A 21,732-nucleotide genomic window follows, 5' to 3' on the forward strand; every position below is an offset into this window, starting at 1 on the left:
TTGCAGTGAGATGTGGCGTTTCGGTTCTCAATTTTGCTGTAAACAAGAATCATTTGGTACATGAATGACTACAATTTGATTCAACATATCTCGTACGAGGGGCTGGAATGATGAACAATCGAAGATTCATTTGAAAAAACTGATAAAATACCTTCCGAGTTTTCTTCATTTTTTTGGCGAAAACAGGGTTTTATTATATTTTTTTTCCGCAAATTGTACGCATATTTTGCTTTAAAAATAATATTATAGCAAACTGTAACTTTATGTTAACCTATAAAAAAAAAATCATAACTATGGGACCTACATTGCCGTAAATTTATATTTTTTTAAAACACGTATAAATCACGCAGCATTGACGCCACGCTCTCATTCTGCGCGGAGCGCGCTTAGAGGACGGACCTGTGCTCGATTGTAAGGCATTCGTTACGTTCGTAATCAGCTACGGAGTTCCGAGAAGTGCTATATACTGCGATTAGAAAATCTTAATAAAAGTTCATTTTTTACACTATGCTTAACAACAGACTCTCGCTTATCGATGGATTTTCAGTGGTCCTTTTTTTTATACTACGTCGGTGGCAAACAAGCTTACGGCCCGCCTGATGGTAAGCAGTATCCGTAGCCTATGTATGCCTGCAACTCCAGAGGAGTTACATGCGCGTTGCCGACCCTAACCCCCTCCCGACCCTCGTTGAGCTCTGGCAACCTTACTCACCGGCAGGAACACAACACTATGAGTGGGGTCTAGTGTTATTTGGCGGCGATATTCTGAAAAACGCATTTTTACTTGAAATTACGTTAGGGTTTGCATTATTATTTTTGACCCGGATGAAGTCAAAGTTCTCATGATGGAGTCAGGAGTTGGTCACCAGAACTCCTAATCTACTCATTATAATCCCATCGTGTTTGGGCTCAAAAGATTTGCCCTGACGAACACCATCGATCTAGATGAGGTCCAGGGTCTCATGATGGAGTCAGGAGTTGGTCACCAGGACTCTTAATCTACTTATCATAACTCCATCGTGTTTGGGCTCAATAGATTTGCCCTGACGAGCACCATCAAAAGTCCAGGGTCTCATGATGGAGTAAGGAGTTGGTCACTAGAACTCCTAATCTACTCATTATAATTCCATCGTGTTTGGGCTCAAAAGATTTGCCCTGACGAGCACCATAGATCTAGATGAGGTCCAGGGTCTCATGATGGAGTCAGGAGTTGGTCACCAGAACTCCTAAACTACTCATCATAACCTCATCGTGTTTGGGCTCAATAGATTTGCCGTGACGAGCACCATCAATCTAAATAAAGTCCAGGGTCTCATGATGGAGTCAGGAGTTGGTCACTAGAACTCCTAATCTACTCATTATAATTCCATCGTGTTTGGGCTCAAAAGATTTGCCTTGACGAGCACCATCGATCTAGATGAGGTCCGGGGTCTCATGCTGGAGTCAGGAGTTGGTCACCAGAACTCCTAATCTACTCATCATAACTCTATCGTGTTTGGGCTCAAAAGATTTGCCCTGACGAGCACCATCGATCTAGATGAGGTCCGGGGTCTCATGCTGGAGTCAGGAGTTGGTCACCAGAACTCCTAATCTACTCATCATAACTCCATCGTGTTTGGGCTCAAAAGATTTGCCCTGACGAACACCATCGACCTAGATGAGGTCCAGGGTCTCATGATGGAGTCAGGAGTTGGTCACCAGAACTCCTAATCTACTCATTATAATTACATCGTGTTTGGGCTCAATAGATTTGCCCTGACGAGCACCATCAATCTAGATAAAGTCCAGGGTCTCATGATGGAGTCAGGAGTTGGTCACTAGAACTCCTAATCTACTCATTATAATTCCATCGTGTTTGGGCTCAAAAGATTTGCCCTGACGAACACCATCGATCTAGATGAGGTCCAGGGTCACATGACGGAGTCAGGAGTTGGTCACCAGAACTCCCCAGAACTCCTAATCTACTCATCATAACTCCATCGTGTTTGGGCTCAAAAGATTTGCCCTGACGAACACCATCGACCTAGATGAGGTCCAGGGCCTCATGATGGAGTCAGGAGTTGGTCACCAGAACTCCTAATCTACTCATTATAATTACATCGTGTTTGGGCTCAATAGATTTGCCCTGACGAGCACCATCAATCTAGATAAAGTCCAGGGTCTCATGATGGAGTCAGGAGTTGGTCACTAGAACTCCTAATCTACTCATTATAATTCCATCGTGTTTGGGCTCAAAAGATTTGCCCTGACGAGCACCATCGATCTAGATGAGGTCCGGGGTCTCATGCTGGAGTCAGGAGTTGGTCACCAGAACTCATAATCTACTCATCATAACTCCATCGTGTTTGGGCTCAAAAGATTTGCCCTGACGAACACCATCGACCTAGATGAGGTCCAGGGTCTCATGATGGAGTCAGGAGTTGGTCACCAGAACTCCCAATCTACTCATTATAATTACATCGTGTTTGGGCTCAAAAGATTTCGATAGATCGAAGATAGGTCGATGGTGCTCGTCAGGGCAAATCTATGGAGCCCAAACACGATGGAATTATAATGAGTAGATTAGGAGTTCTAGTGACCGACTCCTGACTCCATCATGAGACCGCGGAATTCAACTAGATTGATAGTGCTTGTCGGGGTAAATCTATTGAGCCCAAACACGATGGATCTGTAATGAGTAGATTAGGAGTTCTAGTACCAACTCCTGACTCCATCATGAGACCCTGGACCTCATCTAGATTGATGGTGCTCGTCAGGGCAACTCTATTGAGCCCAAACACGATGGAGTTATGATGAGTAGATTAGGAATTATTGGTGACCAACTCCTGACTCCATCATAAGACCCTGAACCTCATTTAGATCGATGGTACTCGTCAGGGCAAATCTATTGAGCCCAAACACGATGGAATTATAATGAGTACATTAGGAGTTCTGGTGACCAACTCCTGACTCCATCATGAGACCCTGGACTTCATTTAGATCGATGGTACTCGTCAGGGTAAATCTATTGAGCCCAAACACGATGGAATTATAATTAGTAGATTAGGAGTTCTAGTGATCAACTCCTGACTCCATCATGAGACCCTGAACTTCATCTAGATTGATGGTGCTCATCAGGGCAAATCTATTGAGCCCAAACACGATGGAGTTATGATGAGTAGATTAGGAGTTCTGGGGAGTTCTGGTGACCAACTCCTGACTCCGTCATGTGACCCTGGACCTCATCTAGATCGATGGTGTTCGTCAGGGCAAATCTTTTGAGCCCAAACACGATGGAATTATAATGAATAGATTAGGAGTTCAGAGGGCCTACCGCGAACCACGTTCGACAAGTTACCTCCCTATCACACTTACGTACGAATTTACAAGTGCGACAGAGAGGCAACACGTCGAACGTGGTTCGCGGTAGGCCTCCTGGTGACCAACTCCTGACTCCATCATGAGAACCTGGATGGACTTCATTCGGGTCAAAAATAATAATACAAACCCTAACGTGATTTCAAATAAAACTGAAACTCTATAGCACTAATGTGCGCAAACGATTGGCATCTTGACTAGGCAGCATGGGTGCGTAGCTACCATGCCAAACGTTTACGATACGACAAGGAAACACTATCTGTCTCTCTATCGCACTAATATGTGCAATCGATTGGCTTCTTGGCTAGGTATCATGGCTGCGTAGCCAACATGCCAATCGTTTATGATACGACAACGAAACAATACTGTCTCTCTATAGCACTAACATGCGCAAACGATTGTCATGTTGGCTAGGCGCCATGGGTGCATAGCCAACATGACAATCTTTTACGTCACGACAACGAAACACTATCTGTCTCTCTATCGCACTAATATACTTTATTTATACCTGCAGTTATTTACTAACTTTTTCATTTTCCATTGGTGTGAAAGAGACAGAATAAAGAGCAAGGGTTATAGTACACTCTGTAGTCTGTACACTTAGTAGTAGTGTACATAAAAAAAAAACTACTGTGCATATAAAATAAAATAAAGTGTGCCCATATGATATCATATAACACTAAAATTAATGTTGCTTGACATTATATTGAAAACTATCAAGATTATTCTAGTCTGCATTGAAACGCGCGTCGCGTTGCCAGCGCTCGCGTACCGAGCGCCAACGCCATCTATCGAGCGTTATTTCGTGAAATCGGAGAACGCTCCAAGGAATAAGGGCTCTTAACTAATACGTATTCGACACGCTTATATTTGACAACTAGAATCCTGACTAGAGCTGGGACTGCGTACCAAAAGTACGTCTCTGTTACTCGTACCAAAAGTACGTCTAAAATACCAGTTTTACGAGTATGACCCCCAATAGGCAGTTTACGTATTTGCCGTGCTTAGGCGTCTTACAAATAAGGATTATTTATACAAATATCGACTTATTATTTCGGTAAGGGTCGGAAATATGGTGACGTTTTGAGTGAAGGCTATGAATCTATTGTCATATTTTTGTTATATATTATTACATTATTTTTAGATACAACAGACACCCAGACGACCATCTGTTAACAAAATTTTATTTTACCTAAAGTAATGGTAAGAATGGAGGTACGAGGTGATAAATGTTTCATATTTGTTTTATTTCAGAAATCAAAGTCCGTACTTTTAAATACTCGACAAGCTAAAAGTAGTATATCACAAATAACCTGTTCCAAAAACTATTCCGGTACAACGCCCCGCCTCTAGTGTGGATATTGTTCACTGACAGGTGGTGATAATAGCAATTCGACAAGTCACAATATTTCTCACATCAAATGTAAATCAACACGAAACGTCACTTTTAGCATGTCGAATAAGGGCCCTGTTATCTGTCATTTATGCATTCATTAACACGAATATAAGAACATACATAAAAGGTTTCAAGAAAAGTCTATATTGTCTATTCCTCATAAAAGCTCTTGTGCTTTTAATCGCTATAACGTTACTGCGATTAATGGCTACCAACCTAACAAAACCAAAACGAATACAGTTTTAAACTAAGTGCATTGCTGCCAACTTACAAAATATTCATTTGGTTGCATAGTAAAAATAATTACTTCATAAGTCAGAAACACGTATGTGACACCCGTAATATAGCAACACCCATAGACTACGAAGACCGCTTAGCGTTGCTTGTTAGTCTCCGTAGGCTACGGTGGCCAAAATTGAGAAAAAACTGTCCAAAAAATTAATTTAGCAAGTAGCAAGTACCAGGGCCTCATGAGTTACGAGAAGGTGTCGCTGACCGGCCGGCCGCGGCCCGGGGCGGGCCGGGCGCGTAACAAGGTATGCTCGCGCGTCTTGGCTATATACTTTTGCTGTAATTTGTTTACCTAAATTAAGATTTATTTTTGTTGAATTGTAGGAAAAATATTGTATGCAACGTTGTATAAGTAGGTCAAAAAATTCTCGTGGCGTATTCCTTTACAATGTTCGCCTACGCCTTCGGCTCCGGCTCACATTGTAACTCACGCCACTCGCCTTTTTTGACCCTTCTTATACAACTGTTGCATAAAATACTATAGTGTATTCATTTAATTTAATATCTTATATCTTTCAACTTTCATGAAAAATTCTTTTATATGAAGAAAAACCTAGAGCAAAAGTAATACAGGTTAAATAAAGTAGGAATAAATGCTATGAATAGTATGCGAAGAAATTTGTTACAATTTGGGGAAGTTCTTACTTACAGTCAAGTTCATAAAATGTTTACATTTTTTTCACCCTATTTCAATGAATCGAGGTGAAGAAATGTATACATATTTATGAACACGACTGTACTTGTACCTACCGAATCTATGAGATTTTAAAATTTACTTTCTTTGCTTTTTACTTGTTACAGATTTCAACAACCCAACGAAAGTGAAGTAGAGAAACAACACGTAAACGTCTTGAAAAAACGAAATTGTCAAATCCATAAACTAAAGACCAAAGTGGAAGTGCATCACCAACTATAATGTCGCCAATGTAAACAAAGTAATCTTTTGGAAGACTATTGGAAACAATAAATCAATGACTCCTTTAGCTTTGATGTTTTTGGCACTTGGTAAGTCATTATGGAGCCAAATTAAAGCAGAGACACTTTCCAGATAGATTTTTGTACATTTTGTACACAGACGGGCTGTTGCTATTTCTATTGCACGCGCATAATTATATTGCTGTCCCGCTTCTGATGCCGGTTGACAATGCCACTGTGCGAGCTTGACACCAATAAAATTATTGAAGATTGAAGACCTAGTGGCTGAACCTAAGATCTTGGGAGAAATTAAAGCTCGCAGACTCCGTTGGTTGGGCCACCTTGAGAGAATGGATGAAAATTGGAACGTGAAAAAAGCATACCTGGGTCGCCTAGAAGGAGTACGTTCGTCCGATAGGATATCGCTAAAGCGACATGGTGGAGGCGGATCTGCGCGAACTTCGAGTCAACAATTGGCGAGAAGTCGCACAGGACCAAGAAAAGTGGCGCTGTCTTGTGTCGGACGCCAAGTCTCATTTTAGGTCGCTGAGCCAACGGAGTAAGTAAGTATAATTGTGCGTGTGCAATACAGATAGCAACAGGTGGGTCAATGTACGAAAATCTATATGGAAAGCATCTCTTCTTTTTCAATAAGTACCTATAACATGCATGATTTTTTCTCGAAGATGTCAATCGATTCTACTTCCTCAACTTCGTGTCAAATATGTTACAAAATAATTGCATTTTTTGCATTAATTTCGTGTTTTTGAACGCAATTTAATATTTATCATGCAAGTTCCTAATTGTGCATATTATTGAAAATGAGGGTTGGCAAATGTACTGAAATGATTTGGTGTGCATTTTTATTCAATTAAATTTTTGAATCAAGAAAGCGGTGCGAAAGTAAGCATCAAACCTAAGAACTGTATCTTATTAACTTACAGTAATAGTTTGATTAATTTATAAACTTTATTCTATTACAGTTTGTACCATTTTTGGAACAACTTTGGAAACAACTAAATATGATCACGATACTATGCCTGACCAGCTACAAAAAGATGACCTACATGGAGCGAATCCTAAATTAGCACATTTATACAGTCATTTTAAACATACTGATAATGCAAAAACAAGTTTTACTAAAGACAAACATAAACAATCAAAAGTTTGGAGACATTTTAATGTAAATGCTAAAAACAATAATGTAACTAACAATGATCATAATCTCGTTATTGACGAATTGTTTGAACCTGAAGTACAAGAGACAAATCTAAAACAAAAAAATATATACGAAAATGATAAAGATGCTAATCATGTAAATATACATTCTAATGCTGGTCGTAGAGAGACAAGAAAGAGACAATACAATATAAATGCTAGGAGAAAAAGAGAGTCAAATGAAGATCCTCGGTGCCATCCGTTTACGTTTGAAACTGGGAAGAAATATCTGATGCACCCAAGGAATGTGAAAGATCAAGAAAATAAACCAGGGGAAGGCACTTACACGGCCAACACTACGTGTTTTACTACTATAGAAGGTGAGATTGTGCCAATATTTTATTATATGTAGAAATAGTACTGGCAGGGCCCATTAATACCCTCATCTTTTAAAATAAAATAAAAGAAATAAAAATTATAGGGACAATACACAAATTGACTAAGTCTCACGTCCCACGGTAAGCCAAGAAGGCTTGTGTTGTGGGTACTCACGACAACGATATATATAATATACAAATACTTAAATACATAGAAAACATCTATGACTCAGGAACAAATATCTGTGCTCATCACACAAATAAATGACCTTACCGGGATTCGAACCCAGGGCCATCGGCTTCATAGGCACGAACCCGCGCGGGCGTCAGACCCTCTCCCTAATTCGACGTCCCACTTTCCTCCCCTTCCCTTCTCTTCCTTATTTTATTGCATAATTGTGTGTAGTGAAGCTCTGAAATACTGTGAGATGACGGATGAATGATAGGTTAGTCAGTTTAAGTTGTCCTTTAATAAACCATTACAATTTTAACTATATCTTCTTCTTCTTTTCATCTTGTTACCCCCTGCTGGGGTGTAGGGCTCGAACCATTTTCTTCCACTGACTCCGGTCCTGGGCAGCTTGGGTAACCTCCTCCCACCCCATCCCCAATAGACCCAACTCTTGCTCCACGGAACGGCGCCAAGTAGATTTAGGGCGACCATTTTTCCGTTTTCCGGGCATCTTCTAGGTCAGGGCCACCTTGGATAGGTGAGTGTCAGGCTTCCTGAGGATATGCCCAATCCAATGCCATTTGCGCGTTTGGGTCTCCTTATGTGCTTGTCCGGTTATTCTCCATAAGTGAGCGTTTGTGATCCAGTTAAGCCAAAAGATGTGCAGAATTGGCCTTAAGCATTTGTTCACAAACATTTTAACTATATACGAAGCTTAAACGAAGTCCAATAACGGAGTATATTCAGAGACTACGTTTACGTTCGTAGATAGGGACTACGTTTGTATGGAAAGTGGTCGTTCATTATCGTCTTTACCTCCTTAACTTGTTAGATAGTTTTTGATCTTTTTTCTTGTTTCAGCTGAAGAGGGGCAGATCATAGAGCTGACTTTCGTGGACGTGTTTGAGATAGAATATAGTGCTGAATGTAAAAATGATTATTTAGAGGTAAGCGTAAGCTATATTTAAATCTATTAAAAAATGTTAGAATCCTTTAATTATACGGCCTAAGAGTGAGACAAAGCTAAGTTGGCAACGATTTTGATAGCATAACACGTGCAAGTGTTATAAAAACATCATAATGTAATTAAAGTTCGACGTTGAAAAGAACAACAACAACAATTTTTTTTATTCTAATATATTGCAAATATTTTTAATTTTTTTTTTTCTTTTTTGTAACTTGGTGACTTTTTTAGATTTTTATTTTTTATTTTCAATTTTTATTTGCGGCGGTGTGTTTTATTTGACTTAGTTTTAATATTTATTTTTAGGTTATGATGTTTATTTTGTTAATATTTTCTGTATGCATGTGCTAGATTTAGGATTTTTCAAACACAATGTAATATTGTTATTAATAAATAATGATGATGATGTCCTTTTAGATCCGCAATGGCAAATACGGCTACGCACGCCCGGAGTACAGATATTGCGGGAAAGGCTTTCCCCCCCAAATCACCTCCACTGGGCCTTATTTATGGCTGAAGTTCAAGTCGGACGAGATCATAGAGTACGCCGGCTTCACCATCGAGGTCAACTTCCAACCGAAGATCGGTAGTCGTAAGTAGCAACCACTGACTGATGTGGAGCTTTATAGACCTTGCGACTGTCTGGCTTAGGGGGTAGTGACTACGGTTGCCACCCGTATTATAATATATAGTATCATACTATATTTTAGTCAATTGTACTATCGGCTCGATTAATCGTATAATTTTGCTTGTTTGTTGTTTGTGTGACAGAAGCAGCTCGATTCGGGCAACCAATGTCACTTATACGTTAGAAATATCGTAGATAGATCTTATTGGGATCACAGCGGAATCGAAATAAACGTCAATTTTAACATGCCGTTTAGTTATCGATCTTTTAAAGATCTTTCCAAGATCTTAAACGTGTCTTAATCATTCTTCGAATCGGGCCGTATACATATTCATATATTATACAAATTCAATATAGTACGAAAATACTATTTATGTAGTCATCTGTAATTTACGGGCTGAATATATAAGTCATACTGAGCAACTTTTACTATGGGACCAACCCAGAAATCGCCAAAAAAATATTCACTCTCCCATAGAAAATCTCAAGGTCAGACAGCCAAAATGTATGAAACAGACAATTTCTTTTTTCGTTATTTCGGGGTTGGTCCCATAGTACAATTTGTTCGTTATGACCTATATATTCACCCCGTATACTGCAGGTGACCAAATAAACAACCTGTATATTTTCATCACTAAAGAAATGAAATGAAATGTTTGTGTGTTGATGAATAAAACAAATTCTATTCTATTCTAAATAAATATCGATATTGCATAGTATGCGACTTGAATTTATAAACGCCGCAATTTGCCTCAAATCGGTGTCCTATTTATTTCAATTTTTTGATAAATAGACGGATAAATAATTTACAAGGTTAAATTACAATTATTTTTAAACACTAAATTGACTTGCCTTTTAATAATGAGGTCGCAAGCGTCCGTCCCCGGTAATATGTGACGAGAAGGGACAGTGTATAAAAATTCTTAAAAAAAATATGGTAATAAATTATAAATAAATTATATTATTTAAACACTTAAGCTACTTATGCTTAACCTTTAGAAATTACATGTATAAAATTAAAGTCAAATTATTAAATACCCATTAAATACTATATTATTTCCAAATTTTGACAATAATGCTATATTTGTGTAGAAAAAGGTGGCAACCCTAGTAGTGACCCTGCCTTTTTTATGATAGAGGAGGCAAACGAGCAGACGGATCACCTAATGGTAAGCGATTACCACCGCCCATGGACACCTGCAACACCAGAGGGATTTTTAGTGCGTTACGGGCCTTTAAGATGGGAGTACGCTCTTTTCATCAAGGTTTGAAGGTCGTATCGGTCCGGAAATACCGCAGGCGACAGTTTAGCTGTGCGAGGCAGAAAGTTCCTGAAGAAACGCACAGTTGAGGACTGCCAACCATCTAAGTGGTGAGGATGGAAATGTTGTCGCGTAGGACGATGGCGAAAAGAAGCGGCAGGTATTAGTCCGAACAATCTTTTGACGCCGATGGTTAAATTATTCGACTAATCTTCAACAGGAGCAATAGACGCATCCTGCTACCTAACTAAAAGTGGAAACAGCGGCACCATCGATGGCACCAGCACCAGCTCAGACCTCCAGAAATGTCGAGGAGCAACCCCTGGCCCACTCGATGTGCAGTGGAAGATAGAGACCGAGCCAGGGACTCAGGTAGTCTGAAGTTTGAGTCGGTTAGAGTAAAGCGAGTTAACGAAATATATTACAAGCATAAATAGTATTTTATGCAACAGTTGTATAAGAAGGGTCAAAAAAGGCGAGTGGCGTGAGTTTACCAATTTTTCATCACACTTGCTCATACAAACCAAGTAGCATAAATGAGTTTTACTTTTAAAATACTGACGTGTATAATTTAATATTATTGTTTATGTTTAAATTTCTTTAATTTGATTAATTTAACAGCCGTTTAAAATATTTTTTCAATCGTGGTTGAATGCCGAATAGGTCTGTGCCTTCGATGCCTCACCTGCCAAGAAACTACAAAATGGCGGACGAATGTTTGATATGTCACCGTATTTAAGAATTATTTTGCTTAAAATTTAGTTTTTTCTTCGCAAGTGTGATGAAAAACATTGTGTGTAACTACGAGGGTAAGCATATTGCAAACTCGGGTATTTAATTACCACCCTCGTATCCAAAATTTCACTTACCCCCCTAGTTGCACAATGTACTATAAGTAGTTAAAAAAATGTGTTCAATTTTTACGAACAACTCACACTTATATTAACGAAGCTAAGGGCCTGTTTCACAATGCTCAAGTAAAGTGCTAAATAAGCTACCTGCCACTTATCCGACGAATAAAGTCATCGTTGGCGTTACACAACCTTCAAATAAGCTTAACTGGTAGATAAAGTGCTAAGTTTTGCAGGAAGTTTCATCTGCCAGTTAAATTATTTATCCAATACTTTACTTGGACATTGTGAAACAGAGCCTTAGTCTTACCGTTTAATTGATAGCCTTAGGGATTTGCCACACTGGATGCGTTCTGCGGTCAGGTCATTACATACATTTCAATTTGACCTGACCTGACCGCAGAACGCATCCAGTGTGGCAAATCCTTTAGTGTCATATATATAACGGTGAATTCATAACTGTTAAATTATACTTTTTATCTTACTTCGACTGTGTCCATATAAAACAGTGCAAAATACTGAAGGCATTTTTTTTATGCGAAGGCATTTAATAATAATAGTCGGGTTAAGAATTTCACCACACCCTTTTCCCCTCTGGGAGTCGTAGAAGTCAATCGTGGGATATGGTTCTCAAATGTGTTGAGGGCGATGTGCTGGCAACCTGTCACATTGCGCAATATCACAAGTTCGTTATTTTTTTAAATCCCCTTAATTGCTAGAAGTGGCACTGAAACTAGCAGTTTCATGTGCTCTGCCTTCCCCTTTTGGGGATACAATCGTGATTTTATGTATGTATGTATCAAAGAGAATTTGAAATAGAGGTGGATTGTACACCTCAGTACAGAAAACAATACAAGAATACAGAACCAACAGCTTCGAGTTTATGTAGGAAATATAATTATGATCTTTACCAGTAGCTCCGATAAAACTCTCGCATACAATCCTGTCTTACTCTGCTCTGGAAAATTAAAATACTCGTACTATCGCCCTCTGCCACAATTTTTTTTTGTCGCTTTGGATATAAATACTGCTTTTTTTAACTACCGTAAAACCACCCAACTATAGTCCAATACTGCAACTATGGTCCACAAGTTCAAAAGGAAATTAAGTATCTATACCAATGTTCCTTATGGTTTACTCCTAGTTTTACCTTCCATTTATAAACATACTGTGCCTTAGAACTACAAAAATATAGTAACCTGAACGAGAAAAATTGAGTTTATTTGTGGACCATAGTTGGGAGCTTTGGACTATAGTTGGGTGGTTTTACGGTAACCAGATTTTTTTTACATTACTGTTAACACTTTTCTTGATATTTTTCAGATATATCTGAACATCACACAATTCCAATTAGCAAATCCGAATAATTGTACCAAAAACACGGTGCAAATTTTTGGCGCCAAACCAAACTTCGAACATTTGTAAGTAACATTGGAATTTAGAATATGAGGTTTTGATACGATCGCTCGAGCTGATTCAAAAAATAATATATTAATACTTAAAAAAACTAGAAAGACACGCGTTTGTAAATGCACGTAAGTGCAAACACGACTATGATACGATATTCCATCATGGAATGCCAGTGCCTATCATCCGGCTTCATCATCAGACCTTGAAACCTAATCGTGGTAAAAGTTTATTACAAGACTTCTAACAAATCCAAACACAGCTATGATACGATGTTCCATCATGAAGTTCCAGTTCATATCTTCCAGCTCCATCATCAGATTAGTTCGACAATACCATATTATTGTATTGTCATCAGAACTACATACAGCTGCCAATGTTCATGACGCTACGATCCTTGGAAGATGGTTAAATTAGTTACCATAGATTCCATTACATAGTTAGTTACATACAGGTCGACCTAATAAAAGCGTGTTAAAAAAAATGTATAGTTTAAAAAACACTAGAACACATGCTTATGACACGATATTCCATCACGGATTGCCAGTACCTATCTTCCGACTTCATCATCAGACCTTGAAACCCAATCGTGGTCAAAGTGATACGATGTTCCATCATGAAGTTCCAGTTCATATCTTCCAGCTCCATCATCAGATTAGTTCGACAGTACCATATTATTGTATTGTCATCAGAACTACATACAGCTGCCAATGTTCATGACGCTACGATCCTTGGAAGATGGTTAAATTAGTTACCTTAGATTCCATTACATAGTTAGTTACATACATGTTGACGTAATAATACCATTCGTGTCTAAGTTGTAACGTATCATAACAATATCAAAACATTAACGAAATGTTAAAATATTAAAAAAAAAAAAAAATTAAAATTATTTATTTCTATACAGAACACAGAAAAACATAATTGGTATACTGGCGGACCCCAAACTAGGCTGAGCCTGTATCTCGGGACCCTTGAGTGCAATACATTGGCAATAAGTATAAAGACGTTACAAATAGGTACAGACGTTACAAATCAGAAAGAGAAGATTAAAAAACTAAAATATAACAACACTAAAATACATTACAAAGCGGTGGATACTACTATACAAATGTGTGTGTGTGTGTGTGTGTGTGTGTGTGTGTGTGTGTGTGTGTGTGTGTGTGTGTGTTTGTGTGTGTGTGCGTGTGCGTGTGCGTATGCGCGTGCGTTAACTTGGTACAAGAAGAGCCTCCGTTTCGTGATATGTTAACGACACAAGCCACTTTTTTACCGTTGCCTTGGTCTTACTTAAAGTCCAATTTTGAATTTCGTGTACCTTACAAACATTGTTATATACACGTAGGTGCATAAAATGTGGCGACCGCTTTGCAAGGGCTGATCTATATTTTGGAGTGGGGACTCGAAATTTCCGTTTGGTCAGCAGCTGTGTAATGTTAGGCAATTTGCCAATAATTACATGAGCTTGAGCTACTGCTTTAGACACATATAACCGTCCCACGCTTAGGAGTTTCGAGTCCCGGTAAAGGGAATTCGTTGGGTAAAAAAGAGGTTTGCGCAGCATGACCTTGATGACAGCACGCTGAGCCCTCTCCAGCGTTATAAGTGTGGTTTTTGCGGCACTGCCCCAGACTGCGATGCCATACTGGATTATTGATTGGCAGAGGGCATAGTAGACAAGCCGTAGCACTTGTTCTGAGGTGCAACAGCGAAGCTTTTTCATGATATATATACATTTCCTTACTCTTCCACTTAGTGCTGAAATGTGGTGTTTAAATGAAAGATTGCCGTCTATCAATAAACCCAGATATTTTACCTTTTCAGCTCTAACTATAACGTTACACTTGCAAGGAGACACCCCATTCACCGACTTCCGACAGTTATCAATATGCAGAGGTAGGCTTCTGCCCGAGATATTCATGGGTACTGTCTTATTAGTTTTAGTAAACGTGAGAAAATATGATTTGGCTACATTAAGAGTTAATAAATTATTATTGAGCCACGACATAATATCTCTCAGCCCGTCCTCCGCTAGATCAAAGACATTATCCCATGTCTTCCCATGGAACAACACAACGGTATCGTCTGCGTAACAAATTGTATCAGCTCTATCTAGATTTATGTTCATAATATCGTTTACGTAAATAAGAAAGAGCGAAGGGCCCAGAATACTGCCCTGCGGGACTCCAAAAGAGACTGGTAGTTGATCGCTGTAGTGCTCTCCAATCTTAACAACTTGACGCCTATCAGTCAGATAACTACGGAACCATTCGTGAGAAATCCCCCGTATACCCGAGGCGTACAGCTTCCTTAGTAGGATATCTGTTGAGACAGTGTCGAAAGCTTTACACAGGTCCAAAAATACCCCAATACACTTATTACCACTTTCTAGGAAACAGGATATTTTATTTGTTAAATGTATAGCTGCAGCTTCTGTTGACATTCCTTTCCTAAAGCCAAACTGGTTATCTGAGAGGATTTTGTGTTTATCAAGGAAAGCTGTTGGGCGATTATTTACTATTTTTTCTAGTATTTTAGAAAAAACGCTAAGTAAGGATATAGGACGGAAGTTGTTGGGGTCATTTTTAGGTCCCGTTTTGTGAATGGGAGACACTTGCGCCAATTTCCAACGATCAGGAAAACACCCGGTTGCCAAGCTTAGGTTGCAGATGTGGGTTAGTGGTTCAATAATAAGGCTTCGGATTTCCTTGACGAAGAGAGGTTTGACAGAATCAGGGCCCGGAGCACCATCAGATTTGAAAGAAGAAATAATTTTGTCGATTTCGTAAACGTCGGTTGGGTGGAAGAAAAGGGAGTCGGCAGTTGAGCTTTTTGATGTAGTTTTGGCTGCTAGGGAAGATTCATCCTCCCCTAGTTTGTTAAGAATATCGACAGCTAGCTTTTGCCCCACCGTCACGAAATGTTGGTTGCAGATATTTAGTGATTCTTTAGGCGAACTACGGAGTGCAGTGAGTTCACTGACAGAAGTGTTGGTGTGTTGAGTATGACAGACATTTTTTATTGTTTGCCACAGTTTCTTTGGATTGTCCCTAGCTTCAGTCAATTGCTTACTTTGATATTCGTTTTTCAGATTATACAGGAGATTGTTAAAAAAGTTTCTGTAACGCTTATAGATAGTCTGAAGACTCATATCGTTTGGCGCAGCTCGTGCTCTACTATGCAGCCTATCCCTATGCTTCATGCATCTTATAAGACCAGGAGTGATCCAAGGTTTCAAATTAAGTTTGGAGCGGCTAATTTTTACTCGACTAGTGTTTTTATTTATAGCTGAGGCTAGGATTTCGTCAAAGATAGAGACCGCCTGGTTCACATTTACAGAATTTAAAACCTTCGACCAATCCGCTGATCGTAACTCTGATGCTGCCCCTTCAAAATCGGTTTTAGTGGTCCATCGTAGTCGATGGGGAGTTCTGTTCGAAACAGTGATTGAAGCTAGGACGATGTCATGATCCGTAATTGGACATTGGCAAACCGCACCAAGGGCACGAGAGTTAGATTTTATAAATATATGGTCAAGACATGATTCAAGTCGTGTTGGAATAGAGATTGCTGGGAGAAACTCATGCATAGCCATGAGGTGCAAATAGTCAGATGACTGATTATTTAGTGAGTCCATAATATCAATATTTATGTCCCCAGCCACTATCACGTTACTGAAACCATTGGACTCCCCAAGTACCTGATTCAGAGAACAAAGAAACTTTTCCGAGTTGTGGAATGAGGGGGAACGGTAAATTCCAAAGATTCTAAATTGACTACAAACAGAAACCGCAAGGCAGTTCGCTTCGTCAAAAGTTGGTTCCGATGCAGTAGCATTAAGCGACTCCTTAGTATATATTATGACACCCCCACTCTTGTTTATATATTTTGTCGTGTGGTGGACATTGTAACCCGGTAGACGATTGATCACTGAAAATTGGTTGAGCCAGCATTCGGTAAGTATGATAACGTCGAAAACGGTGTTCATTCGTTTTAGGGCCACCTCAAATGCATCAAAGTTGCGTTGGAGACTTCGGATGTTAAGGGTCATGAGCTTAAAACAATCGACATTAGCAAAAATATGAACACCGCTTTTTGTCTAATACACATGTAACACAGGTTTTTACCTAGCTCATTACCCCTAGTGTAAATTTAGTCGATAGCGAAACGTGACGTACGCGTTTGCGTTAAGTCTCATTTTGTATGGGTTTTTGAACAGCGCGCCAAGCGGGACGTTTTGGAAAGTCAAAAATCTCATACAAAATGACACTTAACGCAAACGCGTACGTCACGTTTCGCTGTCGAAAATATTTACACTAGGGGTACTGAAGTCAGGGACTTCCACACTAAAATGTACTTCCCTTAATGCCAATAAAATTTATTTTATTTATTTATTTTAATATAAGTACCTACAGTCACCATTCAGATTCAGATTCAGAATTTTATTGATAAAATCTAGTATTATACATGTCATTTTACAATATATACAATAAACAAAATGAATTGTAATTTTTTTATACATTTTACAAGTAGGTACTTGATTATTTTGTGTGGTTGAGTAACAAAAGTGTATAACTTAAATCAAATTTTTTAATGCAGGAAGTAACAATGAGCACCTATAAAAATATACTTAACTATACTCTGTATCTTTAGGTATTTCAATAAAAGTAAACAAACAATTTGAACATTTTTTGATTAGCCAACCAAACACAAAACCGCCTGGATATGTCACTGAACGACCTGACTTTAACCTACATTATTTGATCATGTAATGTTTTCATCTACCCTCAACAGGCTTAAGGAGCCATTTGAGGGTAGATTTTGTTTACTTTTATTTAAATACCTAAAGATACAGAGTATAGCTGTTGCTCACGAATTCGTCTGCGTGGATTTATTTTTAGAAACACACTTTCAACTCCTTTTTGACTTTATTAGGGGATGAATATCAATAACGCTGAAATTACTTTCCTTCTATTTTAATATAATACCTTTTCATGAAGTTTTAAGTTCTTAACTTAAAATAATACTTATTCCCTATACAAACGTTTATCCCCTTTATAACACCCTTAGGGTATGAATTTCCAAAAACGCTGAAATTATTTTACTTATCATGTAATATAATACCATTTATTATGAAGTTTCAAGTTCCTACCTTAAAATAAAACTTGATCCCCATACAAACGTTCAACCCCTTTTAACCCCCTTAGGGGTTGAATTTTTCAAAATCGCTTCTTATCTCTTGTACACTTATAAATGCAACCCAGTGTGCAAATTTCAACTTTCTAGGTTTTGTAGTTTCGACTCTGCGTTGATGAATCAGTCAGTCAGTCCGCCAGCCCAGTCAGGAGACACGCATTTATATATATAGAATAAATCAAAAAAATGCTTACAACAAGATAGATTTGTACAAGATGTGTATGTTTAAAGAAAGTACAGTCGGCAATAAAAATTTGTATCAACTTTATTGTTAACACTTATTCACAGGTTAGGCGAATACTGTAGCTCTGTAGCCAAGTCCCTTTGGACTGAAGAGGGAAAGAAAATGCCTGGCCCCGCCAACATCATGTACATTCGGCTATTCACTATCGACAGGAGATCTAACTTCAGTGCTATATACACAGAATTCCGTACCGCTGGTAAGTACCCCTGGGGCTACAAACTAACTTCAGTGCTACATACACGCAATTTCGTACCGCTCGTAAATAACCCTGGGACTACAAACTAACTTCAAGTGCTATATACACGCAATTCCGTGCCGCCGGTAAGTACCCCAGGGATTACAAACTAACTTTAGTGTGCTATATACACAGAATTCCGTACCGCCGGTAAGTACCCCTGGGGCTACAAACTAACTTCAGTGCTATTTACACGCAATTCCTTACCGCTGGACTACTTTAGTGTGCTATATACACAGAATTCCGTGCCGCCGGTAAGTACCCCAGGGGTTACAAACTAACTTTAGTGTGCTATATACACAGAAAACCGTACCGCCGGTAAGCACCCCTGGAGTTACAAACGACTGGGGTTAGGAGACGGGTACCGCTGCGCTGTGGCCGGGTCAATTCGTTAGCTGCGTAAGCTGACTCCGGTCCGATTCTGGCCTCACGTTTTCTTGAGTATATGACATCTATTTAAGTTTATGTGTGTCATTTAACAGATTCGTGTGACAAGAATGAGTTTGACTGCAAAGACAGCACGTGCATCGCCAGCTCGTTGAGATGTGATGATATAGCGCATTGCAGGCTTAAGAATGATGAAGACCCTGTGGAATGCAAGGTATGCGTTAACTAGTCACTGTCCCCATACAAAAATGATATGACCAAGTCACACGTCCAAGTGTACTTGCACTTTGAAGTTGTGAACCCATAGTATACACGGACTTCTGAAGAAAAGCTTTATGACCCCACCTTGGGGTACTCAAGCAGGGACCGTGTTAATACGTTCGAGGACGCTCAGTCACACCAGCTGGACACCTAAATTTTATATGAAGTTTGGGACTATTAAGATGCCCACTGATTACCAGTTCGCCGGACGATATCAGCCTGTCAGTTATTCGGGATTGTCAGGTTTTGCAGCCTTTAGCCTTTGAAATTGCAAGTCGAATGCTATGCAATCCGCGTCAATATGAAGTATATTTTTATACGCTGTGACAAGAAATGCTCTACAGTTCGAATGCAATGAATACATTTTTCGTGTTATGGCTCCATCAAGGTGTTGATGATTCTGCCAATGTCGAGTTTGGATAAGACACGGCTAGTATATGAATCTTATCATATTACGATCATAGACAGTGTTCGGTGGAGTATCTGATCTGCAAAGAAATACAAATTACCACTAACTAATAGACTACATACAACTATTACACAATATGAACACTACACTATGTGCAGAAAAAACTACAGTTAAGTATATAACCATATCTCACGTGACGTAGTCAAGATATGATCTTATATGACATCGCATGTTATAGCATTCATTCATCGTGCTCAACAGCTAATACTTCTGACTCTTAGAAGCGAGAATATTATATAAAAGACTCATTGCTGACCTCTTCAAACATTTTTCTACTTCTTTCTTGTTCCCTCTTATACGTGCCCCATCCCAGACACGTTCGCCATTCATTCGTCCTAAAATTATACGATTCTACACCATAATGCGTTGGTGACCGCATAATATGATTGAAGAATCAAAGGGCCTGCTCATGGCATGTCGTTGAGAGCCGAGTTGAAATGTTGAGCTCAAGGTATATGTTGTAATTTACTCCAACACCACTTCTCGAAAGTGTCAATCTTTGCCTTATCCCACTTTTTGAGTCCTCTGTGCGGTTACGCAACGCCAAGTCCTGGACTTAAACCGTCTACCACTTTTCTTGCTGGGCGTAGTACCGCATTGGTCAAACGGTCCAATGAGCGTCGTCAATAATGACGTAAGCACCGACCACCATAAAGATAAAGATAGTTTATTTTCCAAGTCGGCATATTATAATGCGCTTATTAACGGCAAATAAAGCTACACCGGCTCTAACCCTACACCTCTGACCCGAGAAGATTTAAATCCCTCCTAAATTGTAGGAGGGTATCCCAATATGTGACCGGCAAGAAACTCGGCGGGACACATCTTTTCAAAACGATGGTTACCTCATACCATACCATACCTAACGATTACCTCATAAGGTACACGTGGAACGTCACATATTTCTAAGGTTTTCCCGTAATTTGCATTTACTTATTTATTTATTTAATAATGTTTATGTATACAGGGCGAGGCGCAGTCGCTGGTGCGAGACAAGGACACCCGAAACATCCTTATCGTGTTCTCACTAATACTATCCGGGATGGTCGCCGTGTTCTTTTTCAAGTGCATCCGTAAATTATACAACGACCAGAAGCAGATCAATGTGAGTGTTCTTAATTAGTAGTAAATTGCTTTGCCCTATCCGGTACCCCTAGTGTAATTTTAGTCGATAGCGAAACGTGACGTACGCGTTTACGTTAAGTCTCATTTTGTATGGGTTTTTGAACAGCGAGCCAAGCGGGACGTTTTGGAAAGTCAAAAATCACATACAAAATGACACTTAACGCAAACGCGTACGTCACGTTTCGCTGACGAAAATATTTACACTAGGGGTACGGGTTCATGTACAGTCAGCAATACTATTCGCCAGTGTTGGCCGAACTTCTTCTTGTTCCTCGCGTTGTCCCGGCATTTTGCCACGGCTCATGGGAGCCTGGGGTCCGCTTGACAACTAATCCCAAGATGTGGCGTAGGCACTAGTTTTTACGAAAGCGACTGCCATCTGACCTTCCAACCCAGAGGATAAACTAGGCCTTGTTGGGAAAAGCGACTGGTAAATATCAAATGATATTTCGTACATAAGTTCCGAAAAACTCATTGGTACGAGCCGGGGTTTGAACCCGCGACCTCCGGATTGCCACCGGCCACCAGCGCTTTTTAAGCCAGTGTTGGCCGAACGTTAATGGCAATTGACCGTTAACCATTACAAATTGAACCTTATACCGTAATAGACGGCTACAGTTTACGGTTCAATTTGTAATGGTTATAATTCAATTGCATTATGGTTTCGGCCAACACTGCTATTCGCTTAGCACCTTTGCATGCAAACTTCTATGCAGGCGAGGTCACTTTTCTTTGCAGATGGCTGTACCATAGTAGTGGCTTGGCCAGCCACATTAGGGCTCACGCTAGACAACGTCCATAATGTTTATTTAGGGTCGCCGTCATCGAAAACGATGAGGAGGACTATGGGAGGACTATATACCATAGTAATAAGTCATTGGCATAATGCATTGTACATGACTGCAAAATAACGAATATGAATATGAATAATACGACAATTCTTCATGTAATATACCTACTAAAGAAAAAGTGACTAAGCCCTCCAGTGGCATATATTTCTTTTTTATACTACGTCGGTGGCAAACAAGCATGCGGCC

General features: G+C 39.4%; 1 protein-coding gene across 4 annotated transcripts in view; it reads left to right on the forward strand.

Moving 5' to 3' along the window:
* LOC133530434 (uncharacterized) overlaps window positions 1–21,732 on the forward strand; it is a 56,729-nt gene that overhangs the window by 26,507 nt on the left and 8,490 nt on the right. For 3 of the 4 annotated variants that reach the window (XM_061868345.1, XM_061868341.1, XM_061868342.1), the window contains exons 2-10: window positions 5,846–6,049; window positions 6,943–7,497; window positions 8,528–8,613; window positions 9,048–9,222; window positions 10,741–10,892; window positions 12,695–12,792; window positions 18,263–18,414; window positions 18,936–19,054; window positions 20,538–20,675. In XM_061868345.1, the coding sequence (XP_061724329.1) occupies window positions 6,016–6,049; window positions 6,943–7,497; window positions 8,528–8,613; window positions 9,048–9,222; window positions 10,741–10,892; window positions 12,695–12,792; window positions 18,263–18,414; window positions 18,936–19,054; window positions 20,538–20,675 (1,509 nt within the window). In that variant the 5' untranslated portion in view covers window positions 5,846–6,015. Of the gene's footprint in view, window positions 1–5,267; window positions 5,290–5,845; window positions 6,050–6,942; window positions 7,498–8,527; window positions 8,614–9,047; window positions 9,223–10,740; window positions 10,893–12,694; window positions 12,793–18,262; window positions 18,415–18,935; window positions 19,055–20,537; window positions 20,676–21,732 lie in introns of those variants that run through there. The other variant, XM_061868344.1, reaches the window with a different exon arrangement.

Source organism: Cydia pomonella, chromosome 22, assembly GCF_033807575.1.
Source record: "Cydia pomonella isolate Wapato2018A chromosome 22, ilCydPomo1, whole genome shotgun sequence".
Classification (NCBI taxonomy): Eukaryota; Metazoa; Arthropoda; class Insecta; order Lepidoptera; family Tortricidae; genus Cydia; species Cydia pomonella.